A 22,236-nucleotide genomic window follows, 5' to 3' on the forward strand; every position below is an offset into this window, starting at 1 on the left:
TCTGTGTCTGTGTGCGTGCGTGCGTGCGTCTGTGTGTGTGCGTGTGCGCGCGCGTGCGTGCGTCTGTGTCTGTGTCTGTGTCTGTGTCTGTGTCTGTGTGTGCGTGCGTGCGTGCGTGCGTGCGTCTGTGTGTGTGCGTGTGCGCGTGCGTGCGCGCGCGTGCGTGCGTGCGTCTGTGTGTGTGTGTGTGTGTGTGCGTGTGTGTGTGTTGTAATGTGTATCTACAGTCAGTTACTCCTCTCTGCCCCTCATGCATTTGTGTCGAATTACTTTCATGAATGTAAATAACAACAAAACAAAAACATGCTTTATTTTTACTCACATAATGATGTACTTTTTACACAAAGATAAGGGCTGATGATGCTCATGCTTATAGTGAAAGACAAAAGTGGGGAATAATGACTGTGGATTTGACATATTATTCGACATTAAAGCTGCATTGTAATCTCAAACATTTGCATTTGAAATGTTATCAGCATCTGTACTGAGATAACAGAAAATACAACTCTGCAGAAGGGTGTGTTTCTGTCTGTATTGCTAAAGCAATGCACAGGTCATCTCAGTCCAGGGGAAACCCATCTTAACACTCGCTCAACAAGATCTCACGGTTTGACCAATTTGATTTCAGATTCTGACGTTTATCCACGTATCTCCAAACGTTGAATTTCGAAGTGTATATGACACCCTGGGTTGACTCCTGCTCAGCATCAATCCTTTTCCTCAAACGTCACATTTTGATGTTAAGGAAATTCTCCGATACTTTTGCATACTTTTTTAGCCAGTAGTTTTGAAAGTAGCACTCACGAGCCCCCCAAAAATGTACGTACTACGACACATATCTATAGAGATGTGCACCACGTTATTGCTCTCTCTCTCTGCTGTGTCCACTGAGCCGTTGGGCCCACCCTGCAACCTCATTGGATAATGCTGGGCAGGTCTCTTAATGCTGTTCTAGACATCCTCAGGACATGGACAGACGCCCAATTTCGAAGTCAATCATGAGCGATCTGCCTGCGCACGCACACAGACATACACGCACACAGACATACATGCACACACATACACTTACTCAAACAGACACACACACACATTGATAACCCAGTTAGTTCACACTTGGTCTAGCCTTCAGGCAGATTGGACAGGGGAACCCAATCTCTCTGTCGTCCACAACCCCTCCTTCCCTTTCTCCCTTCTCCCTCTCTCCCTCCCTCCTTCCCACATTTGCTCCATTTTAATTTGTCTCTCTCCCCCTCTCTCTTTCTCTTGCTTTCTCTCTACCTTAGTCTCTTCCAATTTCCCTCTCTTAATTACTTTCTCTCTCTCTCTCTCTCTCTCTCTCTCTCTCTCTCTCTCTCTCTCTCTCTCTCTCTCTCTCTCTCCCACTCTCACTATCTGTCCCTCCCTACCTCCCCATCATCTCTCTCCCTACCTACCTCTGTCTCACCCTCCCCATCTCTCCCTCCGCCTACCTACCTCTCTGCCCCTCCCCCTCCCTCCCTCCACATCTCTCCATACCCACCTCTTTGTCCCTCCCTCCCCCATCTCTCCCTACCTACCTCTCTGTCCCCCTTCTCCTCTTCCCATATATCTCTTTCTTTATCCTACCTATCTCTCACTTTATCTCTGTCTTTCCCTTTAACCTCCTCCTCTCTCCTCCGCTGTCTGACCTCCCTGGTTGTAAAGTGAGGGGAAATTCATTAGATCACAAAATAAGTGTATCTCTGTCTCTGTGGTATTACCGTATTCCGTCCCCCAAGGCTCCCTGGCTTTATGGATGAGTTCTGTCTGTTTGCCTCGTCTGGGGTCCACACACACACACACACACACACACACACACACACACACACACACACACACACACACACACACACACACACACACACACACACACACACACACACACACACACACACACACACACACACACACACACACACACACACACACACACACACACACACACACACACATTGCACACTTTCACACACAAACACACACAGACACCACACACACATTATACACTTGATAAGCAGGGTAAAGTTGCCCCTAGACACAGACAGACACTCAGAAGCAGTTATCACCTTGGTTCTAGGGGAAGGACCAGATATTACTGATATCTCCCCAGAGCAACACAGGTGTCTTCTTCTCCTCTAGCAATAAAATGCATACTCTTAATACCTCTGTCCTCTATCAGAGACAAACACACAGGCACAAACACACACATGTACACACGCACGCACTCACACACTTACACATTCACACAGTCATGCCTAGCCCCAACTTCGCATCCTCTATAACAAATCAGTAGGCCTTACCAATCCCACCACAGTAGAATAAGACAATTTAAAAATATATTTATTATTCAAAACAGTTTTATATAGAGACTCCCACTTTGTCATTGAGGACCAATAGGTTGAGCTGAAAAGTAGAAACGGGCCATGATGACTTTTTTCTTTAAATTCAGGAAAACGTCTAAACGTTTCTGTGATATGACCCTTCTGTTACACCAGCCAGGTCACCAGTGATACAAGTCAGTATTCAACGTCTGAGGATGTTGGGAGATGATGTGGAAACCAGCCACTAGGGGCATCAGTGAGCACTGTTAACTTCAAATAGGTTTCTGTTTTGCTAGGGTGTTGTGGATGGCGATCACTGATGGACGTAAGCATCAGTCTTCAAGTTTGAATCCAGCGATAGAAAGTTGTTTTTGATATTTCTGTTTTAAGCCTATCCCAAACTGAACCCTTACCTTAACCATTCAGAATTAATGCCTTAACCATTCAGAGTTAATACCTTAACCATTCAGAGTTAATACCTTACCTTAACCATTCAGAGTTAATACCTTAACCATTCAGAGTTAATACCTTAACCATTCAGAGTTAATACCTTAACCATTCAGAGTTAATGCCTTAACCATTCAGAGTTAATACCTTACCTTAACCATTCAGAGTTAATACCTTAACCATTCAGAGTTAATACCTTAACCATTCAGAGTTAATACCTTAACCATTCAGAGTTAATGCCTTAACTTAACCATTCAGAGTTAATACCTTAACCTTTCAGAGTTAATGCCTTAACCATTCAGAGTTAATACCTTAACCATTCAGAGTTAATGCCTTAACTTAACCATTCAGAGTTAATACCTTAACCTTTCAGAGTTAATGCCTTAACCATTCAGAGTTAATGCCTTAACTTAACCATTCAGAGTTAATACCTTAACCTTTCAGAGTTAATGCCTTAACCATTCAGAGTTAATACCTTAACCATTCAGAGTTAATACCTTAACCATTCAGAGTTAATACCTTAACCATTCAGAGTTAATGCCTTAACTTAACCATTCAGAGTTAATACCTTACCTTAACCATTCAGAGTTAATACCTTAACCATTCAGAGTTAATGCCTTAACTTAACCATTCAGAGTTAATACCTTAACCTTTCAGAGTTAATGCCTTAACCATTCAGAGTTAATACCTTACCTTAACCATTCAGAGTTAATACCTTAACCATTCAGAGTTAATACCTTAACCATTCAGAGTTAATACCTTAACCTTTCAGAGTTAATGCCTTAACCATTCAGAGTTAATGCCTTAACTTAACCATTCAGAGTTAATACCTTAACCTTTCAGAGTTAATGCCTTAACCATTCAGAGTTAATACCTTACCTTAACCATTCAGAGTTAATACCTTAACCATTCAGAGTTAATACCTTAACCATTCAGAGTTAATACCTTAACCATTCAGAGTTAATGCCTTAACTTAACCATTCAGAGTTAATACCTTACCTTAACCATTCAGAGTTAATACCTTAACCATTCAGAGTTAATGCCTTAACTTAACCATTCAGAGTTAATACCTTAACCTTTCAGAGTTAATGCCTTAACCATTCAGAGTTAATACCTTACCTTAACCATTCAGAGTTAATACCTTAACCATTCAGAGTTAATACCTTAACCATTCAGAGTTAATACCTTAACCATTCAGAGTTAATACCTTAACCATTCAGAGTTAATGCCTTAACTTAACCATTCAGAGTTAATACCTTAACCATTCAGAGTTAATGCCTTAACTTAACCATTCAGAGTTAATGCCTTAACTTAACCATTCAGAGTTAATGCCTTAACTTAACCATTCAGAGTTAATACCTTAACCATTCAGAGTTAATGCCTTAACTTAACCATTCAGAGTTAATGCCTTAACTTAACCATTCAGAGTTAATACCTTAACCATTCAGAGTTAATACCTTACCTTAACCATTCAGAGTTAATGCTTTACCTTAATCATTCAGAGTTAATGCTACCTTAATCATTCAGAGTTAATGCCTTACCTTAACCATTCAGAGTTAATCCCTTACCTTAACCATTCAGAGTTAATTCCTTACCTTAACCATTCAGAGTTAATGCCTTAACTTAACCATTCAGAGTTAATACCTTAACCATTCAGAGTTAATACCTTAACCATTAAGAGTTAATTCCTTACCTTAACCATTCAGAGTTAATACCTTAACCATTCAGAGTTAATTCCTTACCTTAACCATTCAGAGTTAATGCCTTACCTTAACCATTCAGAGTTAATGACTTACCTTTAAGAATTTGGAGTTCATGCTTAAACTTAACCTTAAACACTTTGAAATGAGAGGTTTGGAATAACTTAGAAATTTGAAGTTTGAGAAGATGATGAATGTCTTATTGTGATGTGAGACTGTGAGCGCTGGTGGGTTACATATTAATTGTCACTGTAACTAGTGTTGATATTAAGCATTTCATCCAAACATCATTCTTTTCCCCTCAATTTTTTCTCTTAATTTTTCTATGAGCTTTTCCAGAGAACCACGTAGTTTGATTGTATAGTAATACAGTCTGTCTGTGTGCATGCCTGTGTTTGTACATGTTTTTGTGTTTGCAGAGCGCCGACAAGGGGGTCTGAAAACTGGCTCTTCGTTCAGTTCGACTCGTCTGCGGAGCAGTACTGTACTGTACCACATCTCTGGTCACCTCCACAGCAAAGACAACAAGAAGAGGAAGAAGAGCAAGATCAAACTCAACAAGGTAAGACACACCCTAACAACCAACACTACATCTTAACAACCAACACTACACACCCTAACAACCAACACTACACACCCTAACAAACAACACTACACACCCTAACAAACAACACAACACAACACACCCTAACAACCAACACTACACACCCTAACAACCAACACTACACACCCTAACAACCAACACTACACACCCTAACAACCAACACTACACACCCTAACAACCAACACTACACACCCTAACAACCAACACTACACACCCTAACAAACAACACTACACACCCTAACAAACAACACAACACAACACACCCTAACAACCAACACTACATACCGTGACAACCAACACAACACACCCTAACAACCAACACTACAAGACTACACACCATAGCAACCAACACAACATACCATAACAACCAACACTACACACCCTAACAACCAACATTAAGATGGAGCCGGAGAAGAAGGCTGATGTTTAACGTGTCCCTAACCGATTGTGTTTTTTGTTTGTTTCTTTACATTGTTTGTAACTTATTTTGCAACTTATTTTGTACATAATTTTGCTGCTACTATCTCTTATGACCGAAAACATCAGAACTGGACATCAGAATAGCGATTACTCACCACGAATGAGCAAAATCCTTTTTGTACTTTAACGAGTCCGACATGAATGATATACTGCTTTCCTGTAAACAGGCCCAGATCCCCGTAATTTGCGTGAAGAGAAGGTAGAGAAAAAGGGGCCGGAGGGCGGGCTGCCTTGTGAGAATTTGTAGGCGATGAAATAAACCCTCACTTTCTTCCATTCTGCTAGGAAACGTGCAACCTTTGGAAAATAAAATCGATGACCTACACGGAAGATTAAACTACCAACGGAACATTCAAAACTGTAATATCTTATGCTTCACGGAGTCGTGACTGAACGACGACATTATCAACATACAGCTGGCTTGTTATACTTTGTACCGGCAGGATAGAACAGCGCGGTCTGGTAAGACAAGGGGCGTATGTATTTTTGTAAACAACAGCTGGTGCACGATATCAAAGGAAGTCTCTAGGTTTTGCTTGCATAAGGTATCGTATCTCATGATAAGCTGTAGACCACACTATCTACCTATAGAGTTTTCATCTGTTTTTCATTTTTCATCATCATTTTTCGTAGCTGTCTACATACCACCACAGGCTGAAGCTGACACTAAGACCGCACTCAATGAGCTGTATTCCACAATAAGCAAACAGGAAAATGATCACCCAGGGGGGGGCGCTCCTAGTGGCAGGGGACTTTAATGGGGAACTTAAATCTGTCTTAACAAATTTCTATCAGCATGTTAAATGTGCAACCAGAGTGAAAAGATCTCTGGAACACCTTTACTCCACACACAGAGACGCTTACAAAGCTCTCCCTCGCCCTCCATTTGGCAAATCTGACCATAATTATATCCTCCTGATTCCTGTTCCAAACAAAAATGAAAGCAGGAATCACTAGTGACTCGATCAGTAAAAAAGGGGTCAGATGAAGCAGATACTAAGCTACAGGACTGTTTTGCAGCACAGACTGGAATATGTTCCGGGATTCCTCCAATGGCATTGAGGAGTACACCACATCAGTCATTGGCTGCATCAATAAATGCATCGATGACGTCGTCCCCACAGTAACCATACGTACATACCCCAACCAGAAGCCATGGAGGAGCGGGAAGGAGCGTGAAGCTTAGAATAAATCCCATTATCCCCTCCGACGAATCATCAAACAGGAAAAGCGTCAATACAGGATTAAGAACTAATCATATTACGCCGGTTGTGACGCTCGTCGGATGTGTCAGGGCTTGCAAACCATTACAGACTACAAAGAGAAGCACAGCCAAGAGCTGCCCAGTGACACGAGCCTACCAGATGAGCTAAACTACTTCTATGCTCGCTTCGAGGCAAATAACACAGAAACATGCATGAGAGCACCAGATGTTCCTGAAGACTGTGATCACACTCTCTGCAGCTGATGTGAGTAAGACCTTCAAACAGGTCAACGTTCACAAGGCCGCAGGGCCAGATGGATTACCAGGACGTGTACTGCGAGCATGCGCTGATCAACTGGCATGTGTCTTCACTGACATTTTCAACCTCTCCCTGTCCGAGTCTGTAATACCAACATATTTTAAGCAGACCACCATAGCTCCTGTGCCCAAGAACACTAAGGTAACCTGCCTAAATGATTACCAACCCATAGCGCTCACGTCTGTAGCCATGAAGTGCTTTGAAAGGCTGGTCATGGCTCACATCAACACCCTTGATGTCAGAAATCTCTATTGCAATCCACACTGCCCTTTCCCACCTGGACAAAAGGAACACCTATGTGAGAATGCTGTTCACTGACTACAGCTCAGCGTTCACCACCATAGTGCCCTCAAAGCTCATAAATAGCTATGGACCCTGGGACTAAACACATCCCTCTGCAACTGGATCCTGGACTTCCTGATGGGCCGCCCCCAGATGGTAAGGGTAGGCAGCAACACATCCGTCACTCTGATTCTCAACACGGGGGCCCCTCAGGGGTGCGTGCTCTGTCCCCTCCTGTACTCCCTGTTCACTCATGACTGCACGGCCAAGCACGACTCCAACACCATCATGAGGTTTGCCGATGACACAACAGTGGTACGCCTGATCACCAACCATGACGAGGCTTCTAAACAGCTTCTACCCCAAGCCATGAGACTCTTGAACATCTAGTCTGTAATTTCTACATCAATTTTTTTAAACTTTTGAATAAATTACATTCCGTATAGCTCTTGATTATTGAAGAATATAACTTTTTTCCCTCATGTGCTTAGTTCAACTGTCGTACCATGTATCACATTAGAACCCCAAATATAAGTGTTATGCAGGTGAATGAGGACCCAAAAGCGACTTGGCGAAAACAGAGTCTTTAATCCAGTTTAAGGAAATAGCAATACTCCTAGACAAATCGGAGCGGTAAATAAAGCATAAAAACAATTTCACTCGTAATCACGAGAACTGACTGGAGACTCGATAATATACTGCAGGTTGCCTCGGAAAGGCACTTGACCGTAGCAGACTCAGACACCTGCTCACCACGCAGCATCTGAGGGAAACACGACACGACAGGGCGATACAAAGACACAGCACGGTGAACAATAGACAAGGATCCGACAGGGCAGAAACGGAAAACAAGGGGAGAAATAGGGACTCTAATCAGGGGAAAAGATAAGGAACAGGTGTGGGAAGACTAAATGATTGATTAGGGGAATAGGAACAGCTGGGAGCAGGAACGGAACGATAGAGAGAAGAGAGAGAGGAAGGGAGAGAGAAAAAGGGGAACGAACCTAAAAAGACCAGCAGGGGGAAAACGAACAGAAGGAAAAGCAAAATGACAAGACAATATAAGACAAAACATGACAGTACCCCCCCACTCACCGAGCGCCTCCTGGCGCACTCGAGGAGGAATCCTGGCGGCAACGGAGGAAATCATCAATCAGCGAACGGTCCAGCACGTCCCGAGACGGAACCCAACTCCTCTCCTCAGGACCGTAACCCTCCCAATCCACTAAGTATTGGTGACCCCGTCCCCGAGAACGCATGTCCATGATCCTACGTACCTTGTAAATAGGTGCGCTCTCGACAAGGACGGGAGGGGGGGAGGGAAGACGAACGGGGGTGCGAAGAAAGGGCTTGACACAGGAGACTTGGAAGACAGGATGGACGCGACGAAGATGTCGCGGAAGAAGCAGTCGCACAGCGACAGGATTGACGACCTGGGAGACACGGAACGGACCAATGAACCGCGGAGTCAACTTACGAGAAGCTGTCGTAAGAGGAAGGTTGCGAGTGGAAAGCCACACTCTCTGGCCGCAACAATACCTTGGACTCTTAATCCTACGTTTATTGGCGGCTCTCACAGTCTGTGCCCTGTAACGGCAAAGTGCAGACCTCACCCTCCTCCAGGTGCGCTCACAACGTTGGACAAACGCTTGAGCGGAGGGAACGCTGGACTCGGCAAGCTGGGATGAGAACAGAGGAGGCTGGTAACCCAGACTACTCTGAAACGGAGATAACCCGGTAGCAGACGAAGGAAGCGAGTTGTGAGCGTATTCTGCCCAGGGGAGCTGTTCTGCCCAAGACGCAGGGTTTCTGAAAGAAAGGCTGCGTAGTATGCGACCAATCGTCTGATTGGCCCTCTCTGCTTGACCGTTAGACTGGGGATGAAACCCGGAAGAGAGACTGACGGACGCACCAATCAAATGACAGAACTCCCTCCAAAACTGTGACGTGAATTGCGGACCTCTGTCTGAAACGGCGTCTAACGGGAGGCCATGAATTCTGAACACATTCTCGATGATGATTTGTGCCGTCTCCTTAGCGGAAGGAAGTTTAGCGAGAGGAATGAAATGTGCCGCCTTAGAGAACCTATCGACAACCGTGAGAATCACAGTCTTCCCCGCAGACAAAGGCAGGCCGGTAATGAAGTCTAGGGCGATGTGAGACCATGGTCGAGAAGGAATGGGGAGCGGTCTGAGACGACCGGCAGGAGGAGAGTTACCTGACTTAGTCTGCGCGCAGTCCGAACAAGCAGCCACGAAACGGCGCGTGTCACGCTCCTGAGTCGGCCACCAAAAGCGCTGGCGAATAGAAGCAAGAGTGCCTCGAACACCGGGATGACCAGCTAACTTGGCAGAGTGAGCCCACTGAAGAACAGCCAGACGAGTGGAAACAGGAACGAAAAGAAGGTTACTAGGACAAGCGCGCGGCGACGCAGTGTGCGTGAGTGCTTGCTTAACCTGTCTTTCAATTCCCAGACTGTCAACCCGACAACACGCCCATAAGGAAGAATCCCCTCGGGATCAGTAGAAGCCACAGAAGAACTAAAAGACGGGATAAGGCATCAGGCTTGGTGTTCTTGCTACCCGGACGGTAAGAAATCACAAACTCGAAACGAGCGAAAAATAACGCCCAACGAGCTTGACGAGCATTAAGTCGTTTGGCAGAACGGATGTACTCAAGGTTCTTATGGTCTGTCCAAACGACAAAAGGAACGGTCGCCCCCTCCAACCACTGTCGCCATTCGCCTAGGGCTAAGCGGATGGCGAGCAGTTCGCGGTTACCCACATCATAGTTGCGTTCAGATGGCGACAGGCGATGAGAAAAATAAGCGCAAGGATGAACCTTATCGTCAGACTGGAAGCGCTGGGATAGAATGGCTCCCACGCCTACCTCTGAAGCGTCAACCTCGACAATGAATTGTCTAGTGACGTCAGGAGTAACGAGGATAGGAGCGGACGTAAAACGTTCTTTTAGAAGATCAAAAGCTCCCTGGGCGGAACCGGACCACTTAAAACACGTCTTGACAGAAGTAAGAGCTGTGAGAGGGGCAGCAACTTGACCGAAATTACGAATGAAACGCCGATAGAAATTAGCGAAACCTAGAAAGCGCTGCAACTCGACACGTGACCTTGGAATGGGCCACTCACTGACAGCTTGGACCTTAGCGGAATCCATCTGAATGCCTTCAGCGGAAATAACGGAACCGAGAAAAGTAACGGAGGAGACATGAAAAGAGCACTTCTCAGCCTTCACGTAGAGACAATTCTCTAAAAGGCGCTGGAGAACACGTCGAACGTGCTGAACATGAATCTCGAGTGACGGTGAAAAAATCAGGATATCGTCAAGGTAGACAAAAACAAAGATGTTCAGCATGTCTCTCAGAACATCATTAACTAATGCCTGAAAAACAGCTGGCGCATTGGCGAGACCAAACGGCAGAACCCGGTACTCAAAATGCCCTAACGGAGTGTTAAACGCCGTTTTCCACTCGTCCCCCTCTCTGATGCGCACGAGATGGTAAGCGTTACGAAGGTCCAACTTAGTAAAGCACCTGGCTCCCTGCAGAATCTCGAAGGCTGATGACATAAGGGGAAGCGGATAACGATTCTTAACCGTTATGTCATTCAGCCCTCGATAATCACGCAGGGGCGCAGAGTACCGTCCTTTTTCTTAACAAAAAAAAAACCCCGCCCCGGCCGGAGAGGAAGAAGGCACTATGGTACCGGCGTCAAGAGACACAGACAAATAATCCTCGAGAGCCTTACGTTCGGGAGCCGACAGAGAGTATAGTCTACCCCGAGGAGGAGTGGTCCCCGGAAGGAGATCAATACTACAATCATACGACCGGTGAGGAGGAAGGGAGTTGGCTCGGGACCGACTGAAGACCGTGCGCAGATCATGATATTCCTCCGGCACTCCTGTCAAATCGCCAGGTTCCTCCTGAGAAGTGGGGACAGAAGAAATGGGAGGGATGGCAGACATTAAACACTTCACATGACAAGAAACGTTCCAGGATAGGATAGAATTACTAGACCAATTAATAGAAGGATTATGACATACTAGCCAGGGATGACCCAAAACAACAGGTGTAAAAGGTGAACGAAAAATCAAAAAAGAAATAGTCTCACTGTGGTTACCAGATACTGTGAGGGTTAAAGGTAGTGTCTCAAATCTGATACTGGGAAGATGACTACCATCTAAGGCGAACATGGGCGTAGGCTTGTCTAACTGTCTGAAAGGAATGTCATGTTTCCGAGCCCATGCTTCGTCCATGACGCGAGCTCTCTTCCACGAGCTTGGTGACGAAGATCTACCCGTCGTTCTATGCGGATGGCGAGAGCAATCAAAGAGTCCACACTGGAAGGAACCTCCCGGGAGAGAATCTCATCCTTGACCACTGCGTGGAGTCCCTCCAGAAAACGAGCGAGCAGCGCCGGCTCGTTCCAGTCACTAGAGGCAGCAAGAGTGCGAAACTCTATAGAGTAATCCGTTATGGATCGATCACCTTGGCATAGGGAAGCCAGGGCCCTAGAAGCCTCCCTACCAAAAACTGAACGGTCAAAAACCCGAATCATCTCCTCTTTAAAGTTCTGGTAATTGTTTGAACAATCAGCCCTTGCCTCCCAGATAGCTGTGCCCCACTCTCGAGCCCGGCCAGTAAGGAGTGAAATGACGTAAGCAACCCGAGCTCTCTCTCTAGAGTATGTGTTGGGTTGGAGAGAGAACACAATATCACACTGGGTGAGAAAGGAGCGGCACTCCTTGGGCTGCCCGGAGTAGCAAGGTGGGTTATTAACCCTAGGTTCCGGAGGCTCGGCAGACCAGGAAGTAACAGGTGGCACGAGACGAAGACTCTGGAACTGTCCAGAGAGGTCGGAAACCTGAGCGGCCAGGTTCTCCATGGCATGACGAGCAGCAGACAATTCCTGCTCGTGTCTGCCGAGCATGGCTCCTTGGAACTCGACGGCAGTGTTACGAGCGTCTGTAGTCGCTGGGTCCATTCTTTGGTCGGATCCTTCTGTTATGCAGGTGAATGAGGACCCAAAAGCGACTTGGCGAAAACAGAGTCTTTAATCCAGTTTAAGGAAATAGCAATACTCCTAGACAAATCGGAGCGGTAAATAAAGCATAAAAACAATTTCACTCGTAATCACGAGAACTGACTGGAGACTCGATAATATACTGCAGGTTGCCTCGGAAAGGCACTTGACCGTAGCAGACTCAGACACCTGCTCACCACGCAGCATCTGAGGGAAACACGACACGACAGGGCGATACAAAGACACAGCACGGTGAACAATAGACAAGGATCCGACAGGGCAGAAACGGAAAACAAGGGGAGAAATAGGGACTCTAATCAGGGGAAAAGATAAGGAACAGGTGTGGGAAGACTAAATGATTGATTAGGGGAATAGGAACAGCTGGGAGCAGGAACGGAACGATAGAGAGAAGAGAGAGAGGAAGGGAGAGAGAAAAAGGGGAACGAACCTAAAAAGACCAGCAGGGGGAAAACGAACAGAAGGAAAAGCAAAATGACAAGACAATATAAGACAAAACATGACAATAAGCTTGTTTTATTCCATTGTCTGTAAAATGGAATATGTGTAGCTTCGAAACATGGTTCAAACTGTCATTTTGATCTGATTCATGGTCAGTCCTGGTATCCATAGATCTGTCTATGAATAGTTACATTTCTCCAGCCCCATCCCTTAGCTGTTAACCAAAACATTGGTTGACCACTCTATTTTTGTTTGAACTGCAGATTTCCTTTTTAAAGATCTGTCTTTTAGATATTCTTCCTATCTCCTTTGATTAATCAACATGTTTTTTATAACAACCCTAACTTGCCAACAAGCATATACTTTACTCAGACAGTTTTCTTTGGATCCCAAATGTATTATGGACTCCCCTTTCTACTTCCATCTCCTTTCATACAATCAAAATGTGTTCCCTTCTACTTTCCTCCAATCAGAATGTTTTTCCCCTCTCCTTTCGTCCAATCAGAATGTGTTTGGGGACCCCCCTGCTCTGCCAGAGTACAAGGTGGCGGACGCCAAGAAGTCCAAGTTCATCTTGCTTCACTTCAGCACCTTCAAGGCGGGTTGGGATTGGCTGATCCTGCTGGCCACCTTCTACGTTGCCGTGACAGTGCCCTACAACGTCTGCTTCATCGGAGACGATGACCTCACCAGGAGCACTACAGTCAGCGACATTGCTGTGGAGATACTCTTTATTATAGGTATAAGGGAGGGTCATATGTGTGTATGGGAGGGGTTTACGTGGCATGGGGTTAGGCTTATGGTTGGGTTGGGGTTAGGGTTAGGGCTAAGGTTATGCTTTGGTTAGGGACAGTGTTAGGGTCAGTGAAAGGGTTAAGGTTAGGGTTATGGTTAGGGACAGTGTTATGGTCAGGGAAAGGGTTAAGGTTAGGGTTATGGTTAGGGACAGTGTTAGGGTCAGTGAAAGGGTTAAGGTTAGGGTTATGGTTAGGGACAGTGTTATGGTCAGGGAAAGGGTTAAGGTTAGGGACAGTGTTATGGTCAGGGAAAGGGTTAAGGTTAGGGACAGTGTGTATAGTTTGTTGTCCAGCAGCTCAGTAACCTCAGTTACACTGATAGTGTATTTGTGTGTACTGTTACGTTCCCGAAGGACAAACTCAAAATGTCACCGCTCACAGAAAAGGGAACTAATAAAAAGTAACTTCGACAACAAAGACAAAACAGAAAGGGGTTCATAATTGGTTGGAAGACACCCATGAAAGTTGGAAAGTAACTGATAAGGGCTTCTTATAGCCCAATACATTTGCATCAGAGGAAAAACTAAAGGAAATCAACTCACACCGTTTAGGATAGGGAGTAAAACGAATATGAATCAAAACAAATAAAACTCAGATGTATTTTTGGGTAACTAAAGTGGAAGCACTAACATGAGGTGTAGCTCGCCCAACGTTGCCTCTTCCTGATACACTGTAGGTCTTAAATGCCAGTTGGGCCAGCTCAGGTGAAACATATCCTCACTAACAAGGTGTCTCCAATCAGTGTGTTTAAACTAACGTGCTAACCAACCTCAAAATGGATAGAGAATCCAAAACAGTACTTATTACATTATCTGATAGTAAATCATGGATCTGTAACCTTATACCCACCACTCTCTCCCTCCCTCCCTCCCTCCCTCCCTCCCTCCCTCCCTCCCTCCCTCCCTCCCTCCCTCCCTCCCTCCCTCCCTCCTCCCTCCCTCCCTCCCTCCCTCCCTCTCTATCTCTCTCTCTCCCTCCCTCTATCTCGCGCTCTCTCCCTCTTTTCCTCTCAGACATTGTGTTCAGTTTCCGTACCACTTACGTGAGTAAGTCTGGTCAAGTGATTTTCAGTGCGCGGTTGATCTGCATCCACTACATGACCACGTGGTTCATCATTGACCTGGTCGCCGCGCTGCCCTTTGACCTCCTCTATGCCTTCAAAGTCAGCGTGGTGAGTTTTCTGATTGGTTGAAATCACTGTGATGCTGGGTGGTGTATTGTCATTCATTTAAAGAGGGAAATAAATGTTTTAGAAAGCAGGGGTGAGTTTATTTTTGCCAAATCACTGAAGAATACATATTAAAACCATTACATTTGCAAGGACTAGATTGGGTTTTAATACAGTACTGTATCTAGCCATTGTATCTGCCAAGCACATTCCATCTCACATTTGTTATGGGATCAATATCTAAAGTAATCCTAGACTTGGCGCTTCGGTACCGGTTGCCATGCGATAGCATAGAGAACAGCCTATGACTGGGGTGGCTGGAGTCTTTGACCATTTTTAGGGCCTTTCTCTGACACAGCCTTGTGTAGAGGTCCTGGACGGCAGGCAGCAGCTTAGCCCCAGTGATGTACTGGGCCGTACACACTACCCTCTGTGGCCAATATACCACAGCTAAGGGCTGTTCTTACGCACAATGCAATGTGCAATTCCTGGATATAGCCCTTAGCCGTGATATGTTGGCCATATACCAAAAACCCCAGAGGTGCCTTATTGCTATTATAAACTGGTTATCAACGTAATTAGAAGAGTAAAAATAAATGTTTTGTCATACCCGTATACGGTCTGATATACCACGGCTTTCGGCCAATCAGCATCTAGGGCTCGAACCACCGAGTTTATAGCTGTTTTAAAGCAGTGTCTCTTGATTGATTGGTAATATCTAATACAATGGTATTGTATTGTATTTACAGTACCTGGGCTGAGACACAACTGGCATTTGAAAAGAATGGATATTGTATTTACAGTTCCCGAGCTGAGACACAAGTGGCATTTGAAAAGAATGGATAGCATTGATTACTTTATAACACAGTGGAAGGACCATGCCCCAGGACTACCTGACATGATGACTCCTTGCTGTCCCCAGTCCACCTGGCCATGCTGCTGCTCCAGTTTCAACTGGCCTGGGCCCTAGGACCATGTCCCAGGACTACCTGACATGAGGACTCCTTGCTGTCCCCAGTCCACCTGGCCATGCTCCTGCTCCAGTTTCAACTGTTCTGCCTTACTATTATTCAACCATGCTGGTCATTTATGAACATTTGAACATCTTGGCCACGTTCTGTTATAATCTCCACCCGGCACAGCCAGAAGAGGACTGGCCACCCCACATATGCTCTCTCTAATTCTCTCTTTCTTTCTCTCTCTCGGAGGACCTGAGCCCTAGGACCGTGCCCCAGGACTACCTGACATGATGGCTCCTTGCTGTCCCCAGTCCACCTGACTGTGCTGCTGCTCCAGTTTCAACTGTTCTGCCTTATTATTATTTGACCATGCTGGTCATTTATGAACATTTGAACATCTTGGTCATGTTCTGTTACAATCTCTACCCGGCACAGCCAGAAGAGGACTGGCCACCCCACATAGCCCGGTTCCTCTCTAGGTTTCTTCCTAGGTTTTGGCCTTTCTAGGGAGTTTTTCCTAGCCACCGTGCTTTTACACCTGCATTGTTTGCTGTTTGGGGTTTTAGGCTGGGTTTCTGTACAGCACTTTGAGATATCAGCTGATGTACGAAGGGCTATATAAATAAATTTGATTTGATTTGATTTGGAACTGGTGGTTTTCCCACACGTGTTTCTGTGTATTGATTTCATAAAAAGCACAAGGGAAACAGCTCCATCACATTGTGCCATCAGAGCCTTTACTGTTCTAGTATAATAATACACTATATATGCAAAGGTTTGTGGACACCCCTTCAAATGAATGGATCTGGCTATTTCAGCCACAACCGTTACTGACAGGTGTATGAAATGGAGCACACAGCAATGTATTCTCCATAGACAAACATTGGCAGTAGAATGGCCTTACTGAAGAGCTTAGGGACTTTTGATGTGGCACCGTCATAGGATGCCACCATTCCAACAAGTCAGTTCGTGAAATTTCTGGCCTGCACGTGGAAACGTAACGTGGAAACGTCTAGGAGCAACAACGGCTCAGCCGCGAAGTGACAGGCCACAGAAGCTCACAAAATGGGACCGCCGAGTGCTGAAAGGCGTAGCGAATAAAAATGGTCTGTCCTCGGTTGCAACACTCACTACCGAGTTCCAAACTGCATCTGGAAGCAACGTCAGCACAAGAACTGTTAATCGGGAGCTTCGTGAAATGGGTTTCCATGGCCGAGCAGCTGCACACAAGCCTAATATTACCATGTGCAATGCCAAGCATCGTCTGATGTGGTGTAAAGCTCGCCGCCATTGGACTCTGGTGCAGTGGAAATGCGTTCTCTGGAGTGATGAATCACGCTTCACCATCTGGCAGTCCGACGGACGAATCTGGGTTTGGCGGATGCCAGGAGAACGCTACCTGCCCCAATGCATAGTGCCAAATGTAAAGTTTGGTGGAGGAGGATAATGGTGTGGGGCTGTTTTTGATGGTTCGGGCTAGGCTCCGTAGTTGCAGTGAAGGGAAATCTTAACACTACAGCATGCAATGACATTCTAGACGATTCTGTGCTTCCAACTTTGTGGCAACAGTTTCGGGAAGGTCCTTTCCTGTTTCAGCATGACAATGCCCCCAGGCACAAAGCAAGGTCCATACAGAAATAGTTTGTCGAAATCATTGTGGAAGAACTTGACTGGCCTGCACAGAGCCCTGACCTCAACCTCATCGAACACCTTTGGGATGAATTGGAACGCTGACTGTGAGCCAGGCTTAATCGCCCAACATCAGTGCCCAACCTCTCTAATGTCCCTGTGGCTGAATGGAAGCAAGTCCCCGCAGCAATGTTCCAACACAGTGGAAAGCTTTCCCAGAAGAGTGCTGGTATTTATAGCTGCAAAGGGGGGACCGACTCCATATTAATGCCCATGATTTTGGAATGAGATGTTCGACGAGCAGGTATCCATGGTTCCGTTGAGAATAGTTGTATGGCAAAACTGCAGATATTTAGCAAATTAGAACAATTTCAGCAATTGAATGATGTTACCCAATTTGAAACGCTGCTCTCTGTGGCTGGGAATCAGGAAGAATCAGTCTCTGGTCAGATAGGTCTCTCCTCTACTTTGGATCCACTAAATTGAATCAAATTTAACTAATATATTGGACACATACACATACACACACACACATTAATGCATAATCAATCACTCATCACAGAGAATAACTGGAACAACCTGTGTGATTCTTTATAACATCATATGACAGCAGGAAATCAACAATGGAATCGTGCTGTGACTAATTGAGACTGGGTCAGGATGGTGAGAGAGAGAAAAAGAGGGAGAAGATACATGAAAACATAATGAAAAGAGCGAACACAAGAGAAAGAGAGATATAGAGAAAGAGAGATATAGAGGGAGAGAGAAAGAGAGATATAGAGGGAGAGAGAAAGAGAGATATAGAGGGAGAGAGAAAGGGAGATATAGAGGGAGAGAGAAAGAGAGATATAGAGGGAGAGAGAGAGAGAGAAAAAGAGGGAGAAGATACATGAAAACATAATGAAAAGAGCGAACACAAGAGAAAGAGAGATATAGAGGGAGAGAGAAAGAGAGATATAGAGGGAGAGAGAAAGAGAGATATAGAGGGAGAGAGAAAGGGGGGAGAAAATACATAGACAACGAGAGAGTAAATAATAGAGTGAGAGAGGGAATGGTAAAGGTGAGATGGAGAGAGAGTTCATCAAAGAAAGAAATGGATAGAAATGGTGACAAAGACAAAGAGACAGAGATTGAGCAGAGATTGAGAGAGAGAAGGAGAGAGGGAGAGAAAGGGAGAGAGGGAGAGAGGGAGAATGACAGGGTGCTCAAGTGCTCCGGGCGTAAGCACTGCTTGGTTCCAGACTCTATTAGTGAAAATACCATGGTGTCCCAGAGGACACTGGTTTGAGCATGCAGCCACCGGGGCCGGTGGAGGCGATGCCAGGGGAGCCCAGCCACGCAGGGTAATTGTCGAGTGTCTGGAGTGATGTCCCTGCTAAGGCTGTAGGCCATATTTCACCAGAATGAGACAAGGGGTCCCTGTGCTGACTCTCCCTTTCTGTCTCTCTCATTCTCATTCAGTTTCTCCATGTTCACTCTCTTCCCTTTGACCTCTGTTGTTTTCCTTTCTGTTTCTTTTTCGATCTTCTCCTCACAGTACCTCCACTCGCTCTTCCTCTCTCACTCTATTTCTCTCTCTCTCTCTTCCTCTCTCTCTCACACACTCTCTCTCTCTCTCTCTCTCTCTCTCTCTCTCTCTCTCTCTCTCTCTCTCTCTCTCTCTCTCTCTCTCTCTCTCTCTCTCTCTCTCTCTCTCTCCCTCTCACAGTACCTCCCTCTCTCTCTTCATCTCTCACTCTATTTCTCTCTCTTCCTCTCTCACTCTAGTTCTCTCTCTCTCTCGCTCTCTCTCTCTCTCTCTCTCTCTTCCTCTCTCACTCTATATCTATCTCTCTCTTCCTCTCTCACTATTTCTCTCTCTTTACATTTACATTTTACATTTAAGTCATTTAGCAGACGCTCTTATCCAGAGCGACTTACAAATTGGTGCATTCACCTTATGACATCCAGTGGAACAGCCACTTTACAATAGTGCATCTAAATCTTTTAAGGGGGGTGAGAAGGATTACTTTATCCTATCCTAGGTATTCCTTAAAGAGGTGGGGTTTCAGGTGTCTCCGGAAGGTGGTGATTGACTCCGCTGTCCTGGCGTCGTGAGGGAGTTTGTTCCACCATTGGGGGGCCAGAGCAGCGAACAGTTTTGACTGGGCTGAGCGGGAACTGTACTTCCTCAGTGGTAGGGAGGCGAGCAGGCCAGAGGTGGATGAACGCAGTGCCCTTGTTTGGGTGTAGGGCCTGATCAGAGCCTGGAGGTACTGAGGTGCCGTTCCCCTCACAGCTCCGTAGGCAAGCACCATGGTCTTGTAGCGGATGCGAGCTTCAACTGGAAGCCAGTGGAGAGAGCTGAGCAGCGGGGTGACGTGAGAGAACTTGGGAAGGTTGAACACCAGACGGGCTGCGGCGTTCTGGATGAGTTGTAGGGGTTTAATGGCACAGGCAGGGAGCCCAGCCAACAGCGAGTTGCAGTAATCCAGACGGGAGATGACAAGTGCCTGGATTAGGACCTGCGCCGCTTCCTGTGTGAGGCAGGGTCGTACTCTGCGGATGTTGTAGAGCATGAACCTACAGTTGAGTTTTAGTTGAGAACGACAGGGTGTTGTCCAGGATCACGCCAAGGTTCTTAGCGCTCTGGGAGGAGGACACAATGGAGTTGTCAACCGTGATGGCGAGATCATGGAACGGGCAGTCCTTCCCCGGGAGGAAGAGCAGCTCCGTCTTGCCGAGGTTCAGCTTGAGGTGGTGATCCGTCATCCACACTGATATGTCTGCCAGACATGCAGAGATGCGATTCTTTCTCTCTCTCTCTTTCTCTCTCTCTCTCTCCATAAGTAGTACAATATTTGTATTCTAAATTTCCATTCTCTGTAACCCAGTACTAAAACAGGGATAGAAGTCAGGTGCATCTATCCCAGATGCATCTCATGTAGAATGGAGACACAGAGGAAGATCCTATAGAACACTCTTGGAACAAAGGGTTCCAAAAGGATTCTTCAGCTGTCCCCATATGAGAACCCTTTTCGGTTCCAGGTAGAACCCTTTTCTATTCCATGTAGAATCCTCTGTGGAAAGGGTTCTAGATGGAACCAAAAAGGGTTCTTCAAAGGGTTCTCCAATCGAGAGTCGAAGAACCCTTTTAGTTTCTGGATAGTACCTTTTTTTTCTTAGAGTATATTAACTCCGGTTAACCACTTCAAATTCCTCATCTACTGTATACAACAATGACTTCTATCCAACACTATGACGCTCAGAAGGCCAAAGTGCCATTATAACCTATAATGGTTATGGTGAGAATGGAAGGGATCAGGTGATGGCTTTGTTATAGAAGATTTGAGAATCGCTTCCTTTCAGGTGGATGTAGAATTGAAAGTCTCTTTTCTGGATCTTGATAATTATGGGGTATCAGCCTAATTCTGCTCTGCATGCATTATTTGGTGTTTTACATTATACACAGAGGATGTTTTTGAAGAATTCTGCATACAGAGTCTAATTAGCATGTCAAATGTTCCTTTTGAGGGCGTAGAAGGCCATTCTTGCATTGTCTCTCAGATCGTTCACAGCTATGTGGAAGTTACCTGTGCCCTGATGTTTAGGCAAAGATATATATTGGTTTTGTGTGCTCTAAGGACATTTGTATTTAAGGTCCTGGCAACTGGACATTTTTTGGAACACCATTATTTTTGTACTACTGAGATTTCCTGTCAGGGCCCAGGTCTGACAGAATCTGTGCAGAAGATATAGGTGCTGCTGTAGACCTTCCTTGGTTGGGGACAGAAGCACCAAATCATCAGCAAACAGTAGACATTTGACTTCAGATAGTAGGGCGACTATTCTAGTGCCCTCGCCAATTCGTTGATTTATATGTTGAAGAGTTTGGGGCTAAAGCTGCATCCCTGTCTCACCCCTCGGCCCTGTGGAAAGAAATATGACTGTTTTTTGCCAATTTTAACCGCACACTTGTTGTTTGTGTACATGGATTTTATAATGTTGTACACCGCTTTCTATCAATTTGTATTGCAGACCCTCATGCCAAATTGAGTCAAAAGCTTTTTTGAAGTCAACAAAGCATGAGAAGACTTTGCCTTTGTTTTGGTTTGTTTGTTTGTCAGTTAAGGTGTGCAGGGTGTGAATACATGGTCTGTCGTACGATAATTTGGAAAATAACCAATTTGACATTTCCTCAGTACATTGCAGAGGATTTTCCCAAGGCTACTGTTGAAGCATATCCCACGGTAGTTATTGGGGTCAAATTTGTCTCCACTTTTGTGAATTGGGGTGATCAGTTCTTGGTTCCAAATATTGGGGCGCCAGAGCTGAGGATGATGTTAAAGAATTTAAGTATAGCCAATTGGAATTTGTGGTCTGAATATTTGATCATTTCATTTAGGATGCCATCAACCCCACAGGCCTTTTTAGGTTGGAGGGTTTTATTTTCTCCTGTAGTTCATTCAACGTAATTGGAGAATCTAGTGGGTTCTGGTAGTCTTTAATAGTTGATTCTAAGATTTTGTATTTGATAATGTATATGTTTTTGCTGTTTGTTCTTTGTTATAGAGACAAAAGATTGGAGAAGTGGTTTACCCATAAATCTCAATTTCTCCGTTTTCAAATCAAGTGTTGTAGTCACACGCGCCGAATACAACAGGTAGACCTTACAGTGAAATGCTTACTTACGAGCCCCTAACCAACAATGTAGTTAAAACAATTACGGATAAGAATAAGAAATAAAAGAAACAGGTAATTAAAGAGCAGCAGTAAAATAACAATAGCGAGTCTATATAAAGGGTGGTACCGGTACAGAGTCAATGTGTGGGGT

At 45.3% G+C, this 22,236-nt stretch overlaps 1 protein-coding gene across 1 annotated transcript in view; it reads left to right on the plus strand.

Moving 5' to 3' along the window:
* The window catches only part of LOC124043220 (potassium voltage-gated channel subfamily H member 8-like), a 167,278-nt gene that overhangs the window by 65,739 nt on the left and 79,303 nt on the right, over positions 1–22,236 (plus strand). Inside the window, exons 4-6 of the mRNA XM_046361549.1 lie at positions 4,903–5,045; positions 13,376–13,610; positions 14,681–14,838. Coding sequence (XP_046217505.1) covers positions 4,903–5,045; positions 13,376–13,610; positions 14,681–14,838 — 536 coding nt within the window. The remainder of the gene's footprint in view (positions 1–4,902; positions 5,046–13,375; positions 13,611–14,680; positions 14,839–22,236) is intronic.

This window comes from Oncorhynchus gorbuscha, linkage group LG09 (genome assembly GCF_021184085.1).
Source record: "Oncorhynchus gorbuscha isolate QuinsamMale2020 ecotype Even-year linkage group LG09, OgorEven_v1.0, whole genome shotgun sequence".
NCBI lineage: Eukaryota > Metazoa > Chordata > Actinopteri > Salmoniformes > Salmonidae > Oncorhynchus > Oncorhynchus gorbuscha.